The following is a 14,157-nucleotide window of genomic DNA, read 5'->3' as shown; positions in this document are numbered from 1 at the left end:
CGGCCATACGGGTGAGCACCACACGGTACACTCAGGGACGTGGGCTACTTATACCCGCCTCTAGCAAGGTAGCCAGAAGAGTACAGTTAGTTGGGAAGGCCTACAACTCCGCCTGGCCAGGGGAGATCCCATCTGCTCAAGGACTGACCAGGCCCCGATTGCTAGCAAGTACTCCGGGAGGGTCTATCTTTGTCACCAGTAAAGACCCTGAACTACACCGCATCGTCTCTGAGTGGTTCCTGCTACCCCCATCATCCACGTCGGCTGCCCTGAGGCCATACCCCTCCCGTTGGGGGTTATACCATCCACGCTGCACCATCCTTCCACCGGCCTCAGCGGTCTGCCCTGCAGCGGCAGCTCCATAGCTGCATTCAACGGGTGGCGTAGTCATCCACCATCTACTGCTAATAGACTGCCACTTAGTCTGACTCCCTGGGCACGGATCGGGTCACCGCCACGAGACTACTACCCCCATCTGATCCGGCTCCGGGTAAGCTCCCGCGTGCGCGACGCAGCGCGACACAGGCCCAGGGGCGCGTCAAATGAAATGCATAGGAAGTATGGTGAGGGACAGTGCAGATCTAGGGTCAGATGCCTATGGAAGAAACATAGTCATTGTCTATGAGGAGCCCACAATGCCCTGTCTCCCAGTGAGCTGCAGCATGCACAGTGCCATCCAAGCTACAGATGATCAGCCCACAATTCTCCAGGTCTGATTGGTCCACAAATGGGGAAGTGTAACTGTGATGAAGAAGATCACACTGACTGTGAATAAGATGCTGCTGACCCAGGAGGAGGGGGCAGGGGGGCATAGCCAGCACATCAGACAATGCACATCTATAGGGGCATGCATACAGTATATACTGTGCACACATATATATGTGTGTGACTCCTCCTCCATCTGTACATTGCTGGCCTTGCTTCATTAATAAATCATTATAGACATGGATAGTAGGGAGGAGGCTGGCAGAGAGGAGCAATGCATACTGATCAGGAGACAGGCAGCAGGTAGAGCACACTGACACATATCTACAAGGAGGAGGATGTCTTGCTAGAGACAGCTGGGGACACACAGATATAGAGACAGACATCAATCTGTGATCACACACAGACAGCTGAGGAGGAGGAGGAGGAGGAGGGAGGCGGCGCCTGCGTGCTCAGCTCTGTGCACTGCTCTCAATGCAGAGGACACTGGCAGCACTGGACACTGGCTGCATCCCACAGCACTGCACCTCTGTGCCAGGGCACTTCCTGCACCCAGTCACCCTCCTCCTGCCAGCTGCACATTGCATTGCACACTGTCAGCACTGGGCACAGCACTCTGACTGCACACCACCTCGCCCTGGCACCTCCTGGCACAGCATGAAGGTGCAGAGTCCTTTGCACTGTGAGCTGAAGCTGCTGTATAGTGTCTGAGGTCACACAAGCTTCCCTTCCCCAGGACTCTGGACAACTCCATTCATCAGGGACTGCTAGTAAAACATCGTTTTGGGTTTTGTTTTTTTTTTCTTCCTGCTGAATCTGAGCTCATGGATAGGAGGTGGAGGCACTGGCAGTGATATGACAGCAGAGCCAGTGAGTGCCAGGTACTGAGGAAAAAGGATGGCATCTCATGGGAAGCCAAGGAAGGACAGAACTGCAGACTATGAAAGTCAGTTTAAAGGTAAGAAGGGCTGAAAGAAAGAGATTCTTTGTTGGGGAGGCGTGAAGGGGTTAAAGCGGATTAGTGTAGAAGGTTTATGGGGAACTTGTATTATGACAGAGGCTGTGGTTAAGCAGAGAAGTGTAAGCGTTTCCTGAATACATAACCATGTAGAGCATGCTATACCTATGTGAGTAAAGTCAACGGAAGAGCGGGGATTACAGAATGACCAATATGCCAACCATCAGTATATTAGACCACATTGAGTCTGTGCCATGTTATTGGTCATCTCATTTGCCTGGGTTTGCAGTTCTCCAAATTTTGGTTGAAAAATAATGATCCATATTTTTCCTACCGTCGTTAGGCATAATAACATTTTTCCCAAAGTAGTAGACTTTATTGTGCACCTTGAAGTGCTCTGCGCTAACTCCCTGCACTACGGCGCATTGTGCATCTGTCCTGTCTCTGCGGCTGTGTGTGATTTCTGACTGCGCCAGGAGCTAGCTGCTGTGTTCATGTACAATCTCTAAAATACCAGGCTCACATCACAATGGACAAGGTCAGACGGGACCGCAGACAAAACAACCTGACGGTAATCACTCCAAAGTTCATTGTGATATACAAGCCTTCATTATAATATACGCTAAGAATCCGTATTACGTGAGCATTCCGCTTTATTGTTCTCCATAGACCCCATATCCCGACTCGTATAATGATCACAATGTATGCATTTAGTCACATGGACGCGGTCGACATGATCATATTCTGCAAAGTACTAGTTTATGTAGTGGAAATATTTCCGTTAATTAGATGTAGAGCCAGCGTAGGAGCCCACAGATCTTATTGTAGGTATCTAAGTGATGGTGGAATACTATAAGGGCCATTGTGTTGGAATTGTGACAGCCATAGGATAAGTCCTTCTTGTCTTCTGTGTGGGTCTTCATTGGCTTCTTTATGACTTCTATAATTGCATCCATCCATCTTCACGCATGTTGTCTTCTTCCGCTTTTCTATTGAAGCACAGATGTCTTTGTCAATGAGTTGGGTCTTCCCATGGACACTACAAGATGAGATGAAGCTCAATCTAATAACTTCTGGCTGAGGTTTATTCCAAGTCTCTCCCAACAACTTCCACCAATCTTTTCAAAAGTCTTCTACAATTCCAGAATAATCTCTAGTGCCTCTGTCCAATTATTATGACATTTTACAAGCTGTTATTTCGGAAGGAAACCTTATCCAACCATTTATGGATCATAGAATCATAGAAGGGTAGAGTTGGAAGGGGTCTCCAGGGTCATCTGGTCCAACCCCCTGCTCAATGCAGGAGTCACTAAACCATCTCAGACGGATGTCTGTCCAGCCTCTGTTTGAAGACTTCCATTGAAGGAGAACTCACCACCTCTCATGGCCGCCTCTTCCACTCATTGATGAATGGGAGATCATGTAGAAACGGTAACATGCTCTTAGACTGGGTTTTCATATATCCAGCCATGCAGATTTTTTTGGGGGTGAGAACCAATGTGGCCGTGAAATGCCAGAGGGGATCTGATGCAAGAACAGATCCCATAGTTTGCAATGTGATCGCTCACATTCATTGTTGTTGTGATTGATATTTCAAAGAGTCAAATCAGAAAATGCTACATATTGCATTTTTTAGCTTTGGCTCACTCATTTAGTAGTAAAATGGTGAAAAAGAAGGATGTCAACTCATGCCATCTTGGCATAAAAAAACGATACTGATGAAGTGGTTATATAGGGGCTCCTGGTCTTATATTGCTGCTGGCCACTCTTGCTCATAGAGGGAGGTCCTGAGTGGGAGACTCTCCACCCAGACTGCCATATGCCCTAATAGGTCATATGGACGGGGGGGTATCTTGATTCGATAACTCTGTAGTTGCTCATACTTTGGGCAATTCTGGCTGCTACTTTTAGGGTATATTCCCACTGAGTTCTTTTCGTACTGATTTTGGAGTGTATTCTGCACAGAAATCCATAGATTAGATTTTTTTTTAAATGGTAAATTTTTATTGCCATTCATATGAATGCAAACTTTTCTGCTGCAAATTAGAAAATCCTATAGAAATCTTTTACACATGGAAACCACAACGGATAGCTATGGGCGGTTCAGTCTCAATAAATGGGGCTAATCTACATGCAGACCGACAGCAGTTCACAATGCAACCCCAGGGCAGAAATTCGTGGGTCAGCCTCACATTTCTGATGATGGTTCCAGGGGAAATTCATATTGATTTTTTTTCCACATGAAAAATGACGCTGTGGGAACGTACCCTTATCATTACCTCCTTCTGATCTTCTTGGCTCTTCATCTACAAAGGAAGATTCTTTGTTGCTAGTTACTTTGTATCATTTGTGTGATGTTTCTAAAATATTCAAAAAACTTTCCATAAGTTTATAAAACAAAAGAAACGATACAATCGTGTTATAAATACGCTCTACAAGTTTGTGATAGAGCAGAATAAAAGGAGCTATGATTTTATAGAAATGTGATTGATGTCCATTCCTTCATCTTTTTGATGCTTCTTCCTACAGACCTTGGGCTGTTTTCTCTCTGTAGTTTGCCCTTTGGATGGTTTCCTTTGTAGGATGTCTACTTCTCAAGTAGTTTGCTAATCTTCTACTTGGACTTCTGCACAAGTTATGGTCTTTTTTTCATTAAAAAGAATCCACTTTTGTCATAAATTTGTATAGAAGTACATGTCAAGACGTTTACAAGAAGGGTTTCTACATAAAGGGTTTCATCAGTAGGGCAGGGGGCAGATGACTCGCCCCGGGGCCGTGGGGTACTCGGCAGCCGGGCCTATGGATGCCAGTATGGGGAATATCACGGTGGATTTGGAAAGTTCGTGACGCCACCTGTGGATTGCGGTTAAAGGGACCGCCGCTGCGGAGCAGTCCTCTGGAGCTGGTGTTACGGCAGCAGGGATGGGGTGGCTCTCCACAGGTAGAGCTAGCTCCAGGGCAGTGTAGGTAGTGTAAGTTGCGCTGGGTGTTGTAGTGCAGGGAGGGAGAGATGGCGCAGATGAAAGAATGGACGGAGGCAGTACGGTGCAGTCATCCGAGTCTTTACTCACAGTTCTTATGACAGTTCCACTGGTGCACTGTACGGGTGTCAGCCTCCCACGTCGCGCTGCGTTCACCAGGCAGGGGTTCAGCACTTCCTCAGGCAGATTAGGAGTACCTGACAGAACCCCACTTTCTTGTGTTCCTAACTAGATCGTCTTCACGCTGGGTCTTTCTCCCTCCTGCCCTACGCTTCCCCACTCTCAATCCTGCTCGGGTGCTCTGAAGTCCCTCCTGTCTTGCTGGAGTTCCCAGACCTGCTTGACCCTCACGGAGATTAGAATGAGGCTTCGGCGACTGACTATATAAGCCAGAAGCCTCCGGTTTTCCCAGCCGAGACTTGGAGTAACACGGCTGGACCAGGGGCCGGTCCCCTTCTTGCGGCCTACGATCCCTCTGTCTTCTGACAGATTCGGGGCGTACGGGTGCCGTCCTGCACTCGCCGTACCCCCTGGGGTCCCTTCCTTAGAACGGAGACTACTCCTCTGCTCCCCACCTGGGCCTCTCGGACTGGTCCCTACTTGTGGAGCAGAGCTCCTAAGAGACTCTGCTCCCAGACTAACTTCCTGAACTGTTCTTCTGAACAGACCTACTGAACTGCACTGCCACCCTAAGATGGCTTCCCATTTTATATCTCACTCTCTAGTGCTCCATTAAACTACTTCCTCCACCCACACCCACTACTGGTTCCCCCTACCTTTGATTCCCCCCACTCCAGCCAGGGTCAGGGCTCAGCAAGAAACACATTGCATCTTGCCCTTCCAGCCGGCCTGGAGCAGTGTAGTGTTGGATGCAGGTGTTTGGGGTTCCGGGCATCACTCCCTCCTTACCTGAGAGAAGGAGACACCACATCTCTGGGTGAGGTGCAGTACCCCTGTGGCGCCTGAACCCTCACGGGCGCCACAGCAGACATACCAAATACCTGATCCGTGCAGTTGCACAAGGGCCTAGTAGGTTAGCAGGGGCACCTCCACCTTCAAAGTAGCTTCTCATTGCATGTAAGGAATTTTTTGGCTTGCTATTACTAGGATTGGGGCATTGAAGAGCAATGGGCCAATATTCTCTTCCTACTCATTAGCCCTCTACTGTTAGTGTCCACCCTAGTAATAGGGTATCCAAGAAATATTTGCACTTGGATTGTCCATACCATACCCTATTATCAGGGACCCAAAAAACGGATCAGGGACACAAAAAACGAATCAGACAGGTGCATACTTCAATTTTTTTACACTTGGAACATCGGTCCGCAGGCTTGGACTGACCCACGGGAGAGCAGGAGAATTCTCCGGTAGGCCGCCCCCGTGAAGGAGTGCTAATGAGTAATGCTGTTTCACTTCATTCACAATTTGCAGAAAAAGGTATCATCTGATCATTCATTAAACAAGCTAGCCAATTTAATATTACATAGAAGCAAAAGTAAATGTGTCTACTAGGGTCAGGTAGCTGAACAGTGGGCCCCAAGAATCAAAGTTACCAGTCAGCCTTTGCCAACCCAGTCCGACTGTTACTATTGTAAAGATTTTGGTTCTAGTTTAAGTTGACCCCTTATCCTCCATGGATGATGTGAACGTGAGGGACTTCCCTTCTATAAACGCAGCAAATTTTGTAAACAAGGGAGGGAGCGCTGGCACATTAGTCATGCCATCCTTCTTTTCTTCCAGGAATAGGATTTTGGGCTAGTGAATAAATACTGTACTTCTCTGTCCAAGGAAAGGGGGGGGGGGGCTGGTTTGTCTGAACCTGGAGGGATGTCACATTTAGATTTCTGCTACAGTGCCCCTTTTTTAAGTACACCTCTAGCATGCCAAACAATCCAGGGTTGCCACATGCAGTATTTATCTACCCGCTGCATCTACTGCACTATGAACGATGAAGTAGGGTGCACAAGTTGGATTTCCTTTTATTTTCTTCATTCCGCCCGCCACTTACATGTACAAGTGATCTCCTCTGCTGCTATCCTACATCTTATATGTCCCGGGCGGTATATATAGTGTGTGACAAAGTCACGGTTGTGTTGACAAAAATGAATGAAGAATGACATGTGAGTGAATGAGTCAGGGTGCGTTGGTTTATACATGTCTCGGGTTATAAAAGGCCAAAGTGAGTAAATATTTAAGCGCTATTTGTTCAAAGAAACAGCCAGGGGTCCGTGCATGCAAAATAAATCGGTTTTGGTTTTCTGCTAATGGTGTAAAGAATAAAAGACGTTTTTCTTATACTTACTGCTTGTTAAAAAGGATTCTTTCACTGAGCACAGAAGGTAATACAAGCATATTAGATGCTACGTAATCCTTCAACATATTATTTTTCAACATGATATACAAGTTTGTACACCAAGCCCTTTCAGCCAATCACAAAGCTGCTACAGTTGTGTATATGTATGAACCATGAAGCCAACATATGTGCCACCCAATGGCGGAGCATGGGCTGCCAGTGCTTGGGGCAAGGCAAATATTGCGCCCCCTAAAGACCTATACGCCGCGCATTGCAGAATTTTGCACACAGTCTCTGTTCCACCTCCCCCATGTTGCGCCACTGGTGCCACCTGATGTTCAAAGTGGACAACATTGTCCGTGACCACTCTGCCCAATGTTCCCTGCAGCCCACTCACTATAAAATGGCTTTCTGCAGATGATGCAGCAAATTGTTGCTGGATTTGCAAGAAGGAAACATCAGAATATAGACTGCTCTTTCTGACACTAGGTATCCTAGGCTGAATCAAGGAGACGAGATCAGCTGTCAGATGACAGCTGCTTTTTTCTTTTAGACCAGTGTTTCCCAAACCCCATCCTCACGGCCCCCCAGAGGTCATGTTTTCAGGATCTCCTTAGTATTATACAGGTGAGAGAATTCCTGATGCCTTGATGATACTTCAATCACCTGTGTAATACTAAGGAGATCCTGAAAACATGACCTGTGTGGGGTCCGTGAGGATGGGGTTTGGGAAACACTGTTTTAAACCATTAGTGAATATTCTTGCACCACCTTCTCACCACCTGGGAGTTGCAGATCATCTTCTGGAGAGCATTGCAGCCGCAGTTTCTGGGTCTGTCAGTTCCTACCCTAGTTAATCGTCACATGCAAGAAGTGAAAATGTAGGAATCCTTTTCCGGCAAACAAAAAAAGTCCGAAGCTGCCACTGTCCAGTTTCATCAAGACCTTATTGAGGAACTGATCTATAAAAAAGTATTGCAGCAAACAAAAATACCCTGCCAATGCATTAGGGAATTTTTTTGAGATGTGCGACACAATATCGGTTTCATTAATTCTGCAAACTTAGTAATTTTTTGCAAATTTTGCTCTGCAAGACACTGTCTTTTATAACATAAGAAACATTTCCTTAAAAGGACAGCACTTATGAGCGAGCTACTTCTTCAACTCTCTCCTGCCTCTTGAACTCACCATCAAAGCACCAAAAAGCAGCTCAACTCCATTTTGCTCAAGACAAGGCGGACTACCAGCACGGTGAGGAGTCAAGTTATACCTCCTATCCATACTCTATGGGGAGGGGATCGGTGAGAAAGAGAGTGAGAAAACAGAGGGAGACACAGAAAGATTGTGCTGAGCTTTCTAACAAGTCTTTGACCTCACCTCAGAGCTGGATTCACATCTACACTGCTCAGCTGCGGTATAATTTCCTCCATGCTGCTGCTGTTTCTGTTGTTTTTTTTGTGCTAAATAAAGAATGCAGAGCAGGAATTCATCCCAGTGTGCTGTGTATAGGAAACATCATAGCCGCTGGTCTCCTTCCACCAGCTCAGAGTCAATTGCAAATTAAGAGATAGAGCTTGCATAGGGTAAAACTGGTGAAAATGCAGGATGAAAAGTGATGAAATGGCAAAAATAATGTACACACAGGACAGCTTATTCTGAAAAGTTACTTGAAAGTACAATCACCCTTTAAGGAAAATTAAAATACTTATTTCTCTCGTGTTGAATTGTACTTTAAGGAAGTGTATTGCATTTTAAAAGCTAGGCGTCTTGGCGGAAGTGTGGGCAAATTGTAAATGTCCACGAAAATCTACTTGATATTATTCATTTTTCAGAATGGTCATATTTATAGGAGTAAGCCAAGGGGTTTGTACACAAGAAAACGATAACTAGATCTTCTTCTATGATTCATACTTGGCGCAGTATGTCCCAGTTACAGCTGCTGTTAAGTCACCTTGGACCAGTTACATGATAATATTTGGTTCGGGCTCCGTATTATTTTTTATAGGTTTAGCTAGAAGTTGTATTGCTGACACAAACGTCTAACAGAGATTCCATAGAAGTCAAGCCAATAGTATAAAATCCCCAAAATAGCATATACAGTAGGTGGTAATAGGATATCTGCTTCCATGAAGGGCTGCTTTTACATAGGCTTGACTTCAGTTTATAGTTTTTTTTTTACAGGGCTCTTACATGAGTAATCATAGGAACTAAAAGCTGAAGATGTCTCCAGTAACGAAGCTTGGTGAGACAAGTACCCATCTATAGACCAGAAATGGTATTGTGGGTGCTCCCCATACTCAAAGTGCAACACCTGGGAGAAAATGAACTTTATTTCTCACAGGAGCCGCCAGCTTTCAGTCACAAAGGCGAGCCGAGCCGGTTTTTATCATATATGTAAGTATTTGTATAAGAATGCTATTTTACAATACTGATGGCTCTATGCAGTGATCTCCCGCCAGAGAACTGTGGCACAACATGGGACCCGTGGCTTTTAGAAAGCTTTAACTACATCATTATCTTCAAAAATTAAGGATATGGAAGTATTGGTATGGCTGCATAGGCGCTTTTCCCCCAATAAAAATGATATTTTTTATATAGAAATCCGATGTGCCTGTCAGGAGAAATCTATTGGAGAAGTCATAGGCAAATCAGGCTGGAAGTGCAGTGAGGGCGTGTCAGTGTACACTCAGACCTCTTCTTCCAAGTACACAGACACGCCCCCAGTGCACTTCCTGCCTGATTTGCATATAATTTCTACTCTAGTTTTCTCCTAACTGCCACTTCCGATCTCTACATAAAAGGTATCATTTTTATCGGCGAACAAGCACCTATCCGGCCATAGCGCTACTTCCACATGTAGGCATGTGACGCGCCCTCTGGGCCGTGGGGTACTCTGTAGCCGGGCCGGTCGTTGGGGCTGGGGATGTCACAGTGGCGGTGACCCGCTCCATGACCCAGGGCAGTCAATTAAAAGGGGAATGATTTATTAAAGGGGATTTAAAGTTCTTTTAATGTTCGTGACGCCACCCGTGGTATGCGGCTAAAGGGAGCCGCCGCTGCGGAGCAGGTCCTCTGGAGCTGTTGTTAATGCAGCAGAGTTGGTTTAGCTCTCCACAGGTAGAGCTTAGCTCCAGGGCAGTGTAGATGTTGTAGATGTTGAGGTAGCGGTTGTGGTGCAGTGTAGTGCAGGGGGTGATGGCGCAGCAGTAATAATTCACAGAGACAGTGGGGTGCAGTCTTCCGGATTTACTCACAGTTCTCACTTTGCTTCTGGTTACAACTGCAGATCATAATTTCCCACGTCGCGCTGCGTTCACCAGGAAGGGGTTCAGCAATCCCTCAGGTATTTCAAGAGTGCCTGACAGGACCCCGTTCTATATGACCTTCTCAGCCGTCTTCCTGCGCTGGCTCTCACCCTCCTGCCCTGCGCCTCGTAAACAGTGTCCCAAACCGGTATCCTCGGATCTTTCTGAGCAACCTGGAGTTCCCTGGATCCTATGTGGTTACCTTTTTGGCGACTTGAGTAAAGATCTGGCAACTGCACCCTGAAAGTACAGAAGCCTCCGGTTTCTACTTGAACTTTGTAATTCTCACTAGTTAGGGGCTGGTCCCCTCTGTGGCTTGATCCCTCCACCACCTGGTAGATTCGGGCGTACGGGTGGCCTCCAGCACTGCCCGTACCCCTGGGATCCCTTCTTCACTCCAGGAGCCTTCCTTTCTGTTCATCTTCTCTCCTCAGTCAGTCTCACCTCCCGGGCCTCTCACTAGGCCCGCTCCGCCTGAGCAGAGCTCCTGCTCCCCTCACTGTCCTCCTCTGACTGGAACCCTTCTAGATGGTTCCATCCCTTTTTATACACCTGCTGAAGTGCTCCCCTAAACTCCTTCCTCCACCCACACCCACTACATGGTTCTCCCTCTCTTGGTTCCCCCCACTCCAGCCATAGAATCATAGAATGGTAGAGTTGGAGGGGACCTCCTGGGTCATCTGGTCCAACCCCCTGCTCAATGCAGGATTCACTGAATCATCTCAGACAGATGTCTGTCCAGCCTCTGTTTGAAGACTTCCATTGAAGGAGAACTCACCACCTCTCGTGGCCGACTGTTCCACTCATTGATCACCCTAACTGTCAAAAAGTTTTTACTAATATCTAATCTGTGTCTCCTCCCATTCAGTTTCATCCCATTGCTTCTAGTCTTTCCTTGTGCAAATGAGAATAAAGATGATCCTTCTACAATGTGACAGCCCTTGACAGGGCTCAGCAGAAGAGCAGCGCATCTTGCCCCTCCTGCTGGTCTGGAGTAGTGTAGTGTTGGATGCAGGTATTAGGGTCCCGGGCAGCACTCCCTCCTTACCTGAGAGTGGGATACCACACCTCTGGGTGAGATGCAGTACCTCTGTGGCGACTGAACCCTCAGGGGCGCCACACATGTGCTGACAGCTTCCCTCTAATGAGCTGTTCATGAATGGAAATTGCGAATATGAATTATCGGGATTTTTTGTGTATTTTTACTTGCATTTTAATGTCTGTATTCATGGACTCTTCTCATATACATGTAAAATATGCGTCTCTGTAACTGATCCCTTTTCTCGTTGACTTTCTGTTGACTTTTCTGTTTAGAATCAATCATACAACATCCTGTGGAGCGCGCTGCACTCTCTGTATACTATGTTATGTATAGCAATACGCCCAGGAGAACACAGCCATATGCAGTGATTCACAGACTGACGTTAGCAGGACTCCACATAGTGATGAGTTGATGGGTTTGAGCTGTAGCACCAGCTGCACGGACATGGTTGCTCAGTGAGGGGGCCCTGGAGCTGCTCATCAGTAGGGAACAAGGGGATCAGACCGCATTGATAACTTATCCTTAGATTTGATGGAGAATTGACCCCAATGACCCACAAGGACTGTACCTGGACCTCTAGATCCTTCATTGCAGAACCCAAAAAGTGCTACCAATCACAGCTGCATGAAATGTTGTTGAGGAGCTCCTTGTTTTGATGATCGGCATGGATCTTGGTGATCATTGATGATCTATCATTGTTGGAATGTCCCCCAAAAGCATAAAGAAGGGGCTCAGGTCTTTCTGAGTACAACTTGAATGAGGATGATCATGAGTTGTACTACTAGGCTGCACAGACAGTATCAAATGTATATGTATAGGCTGTATAGGTGCTTGTCCCCCTATCAAAATGACACCTTTTTTTGTAGAGATCCGATGTGCCAGTCATGAGAAATCTAGTATAGAAGCCATATGTAAATCAGGCAGAAAGTGCACTGGGGCGTGTCAGTACACTATGACAACTTCTCCCTAATGCATTGACACACCCTCAGTGCACTTCCAGCCTGATTTGTATGTAGCTTCTATGCTAGATTTCTCATGACTGGCACATTGGATCTCTACACAAAAGGTATCATTTTTATTTGGGGACAAGCGCCTATACAGCCATACTGCTACGTCCAAAAAAAAAACCCACTGCTGGCAGGTTCCCTTTAAAAGAGAAAATATGTAAAGCAGGAATGTGAATATCCAGATATTTGGCTGTAAAACAAACATAAACAAGTGATGCCTACCAGTAAGAACATACTTTCCCTTCAAGGTGACAAGCTCTACCCAACACTTATGAATAATGTCATTGATGGCCTGCAGGAAGCTTGTGTCATGAACAATTTTTGGATATAGGGATCTGATCTGTGCATGTGTTAGCAAGGGCCAGGGGAGGGGGATGTGTGCAGAAGGGGTTATCCACTGGGTAAATATTCTGTGTGTATTCCCCACACCCCTCTTGATCGGAGTTTACAAGCCTAGAGCAGAACTTTGAACTGGTTGCATATCATTTTTTACACATGTAAACTGCCATCTTATCACCTTGCCGTCTCCTCAACGAGCCAGGGAGGGAAAAATATTTCAATTTCATGCCCAGAACATAGTCAATAGTAAGAGGCGCAAAAACTATTTTTGTAAAACCAAAAATTAAGCTTGTGTAGTTACTTAAAGGGTTCAACTCATCTCTCTTGACGCGTCATTTTTAGCAAATACTTATATTTCTTTTAACGTTACAGTTCTGGATCATCTTTATTTAGAGCTGTGCATTGAGCTGTTCCTCTGTTACTCCTTCTAGAAATGTATGTGCTAATTCACACATAGTCGTTGCCAAAGAGGTCTGCACGGTTAGCACTGATTGGACAATGTCAGAGTGTGCAGAGACACGCCCCCAACTGTCAATTGCCAGGAGGAATAACAAAGGCACAATATATAAATCCATGAAAAGATGCTCCAGAATTGAGGCTTTATGAAGAAGACAAAGGATTGAAGACAGGTTGTTTTTAAAGGGGTTGTCCAGAGAAAACAAGTTATCACCTCTCCACAGGATAAGTGACAACTTGCTGATCGTGGGGGTCCGACATTGGGGGACTTTTATTCCCTGTTACAAAATGGAGCCTTAGGTCGGATGTTTGACTACTGCTCCATTCTCTGCTGGAAAAAAACTGAGCAGCAACCTCATAGGAAATGCATGGAGTGACCGTCGAAGACATAAAAGCAGCGGTAAAGGGATAAAAGTGCCAAGTTCTGCCGAACGATACAGGTCCCGGATTGAGATGAGGGAACCCGAACTTAAAAGTTTGAGGTTTGTACCAGACTGTTAGTGTCCGGTGTTAAACACAGAGCACGGACTTCTCCTAGAAGTCCATTGCAATGTTCGGAGCACCTGGGGAAGTACATTGCAATGTTCGGAGCACCGGGGGAAGTACATTGCAATGTTCGGAGCACCTGGGGAAGTACATTGCAATGTTCGGAGCACCGGGGGAAGTCCATTGCAATGTTTGGAACACCGGGGGAAGTCCATTGCAATGTTTGGAACACCGGGGGAAGTCCATTGCAATGTTTGGAGCACCGGGGGAAGTCTATTGCAATGTTCGGAGCACCGGGAGAAGTCCATTGCAATGTTCAGAGCACCTGGGGAAGTCCATTGCAATGTTCAGAGCACCGGGAGAAGTCCAGTGCAATGTTCAGAGCACCTGGGGAAGTCCATTGCAATGTTCGGAGCACCTGGGGAAGTCCATTGCAATGTTCGGAGCACCGGGGGAAGTCCATTGCAATGTTCAGAGCACCTGGGGAAGTCCATTGCAATGTTCAGAGCACCTGGAGAAGTCTATTGCAATGTTCGGAGCACCGGGAGAAGTCCATTGCAATGTTCAGAGCACCTGGGAAAGTCC

General features: G+C 46.4%; 1 protein-coding gene across 3 annotated transcripts in view; it reads left to right on the top strand.

Annotated features, from left to right (window-relative positions):
* Positions 1-1,108: 1,108 nt before the first annotated feature.
* The window catches only part of ARHGAP4 (Rho GTPase activating protein 4), a 102,325-nt gene continuing 89,276 nt past the window's right edge, over positions 1,109-14,157 (top strand). For 2 of the 3 annotated variants that reach the window (XM_073639829.1, XM_073639828.1), the window contains exon 1: positions 1,109-1,663. In XM_073639829.1, coding sequence (XP_073495930.1) covers positions 1,603-1,663 — 61 coding nt within the window. In that variant the 5' untranslated portion in view covers positions 1,109-1,602. Of the gene's footprint in view, positions 1,664-9,151; positions 9,332-14,157 lie in introns of those variants that run through there. The other variant, XM_073639830.1, reaches the window with a different exon arrangement.

This window comes from Phyllobates terribilis, unplaced genomic scaffold, assembly GCF_046119375.1.
Source record: "Phyllobates terribilis strain yellow unplaced genomic scaffold, ASM4611937v1 Scaffold_7__3_contigs__length_470593459, whole genome shotgun sequence".
NCBI lineage: Eukaryota > Metazoa > Chordata > Amphibia > Anura > Dendrobatidae > Phyllobates > Phyllobates terribilis.
The sequence above is the reverse complement of the archived record's forward strand: the minus strand, read 5'-3'. Positions and strand labels throughout refer to the sequence as shown.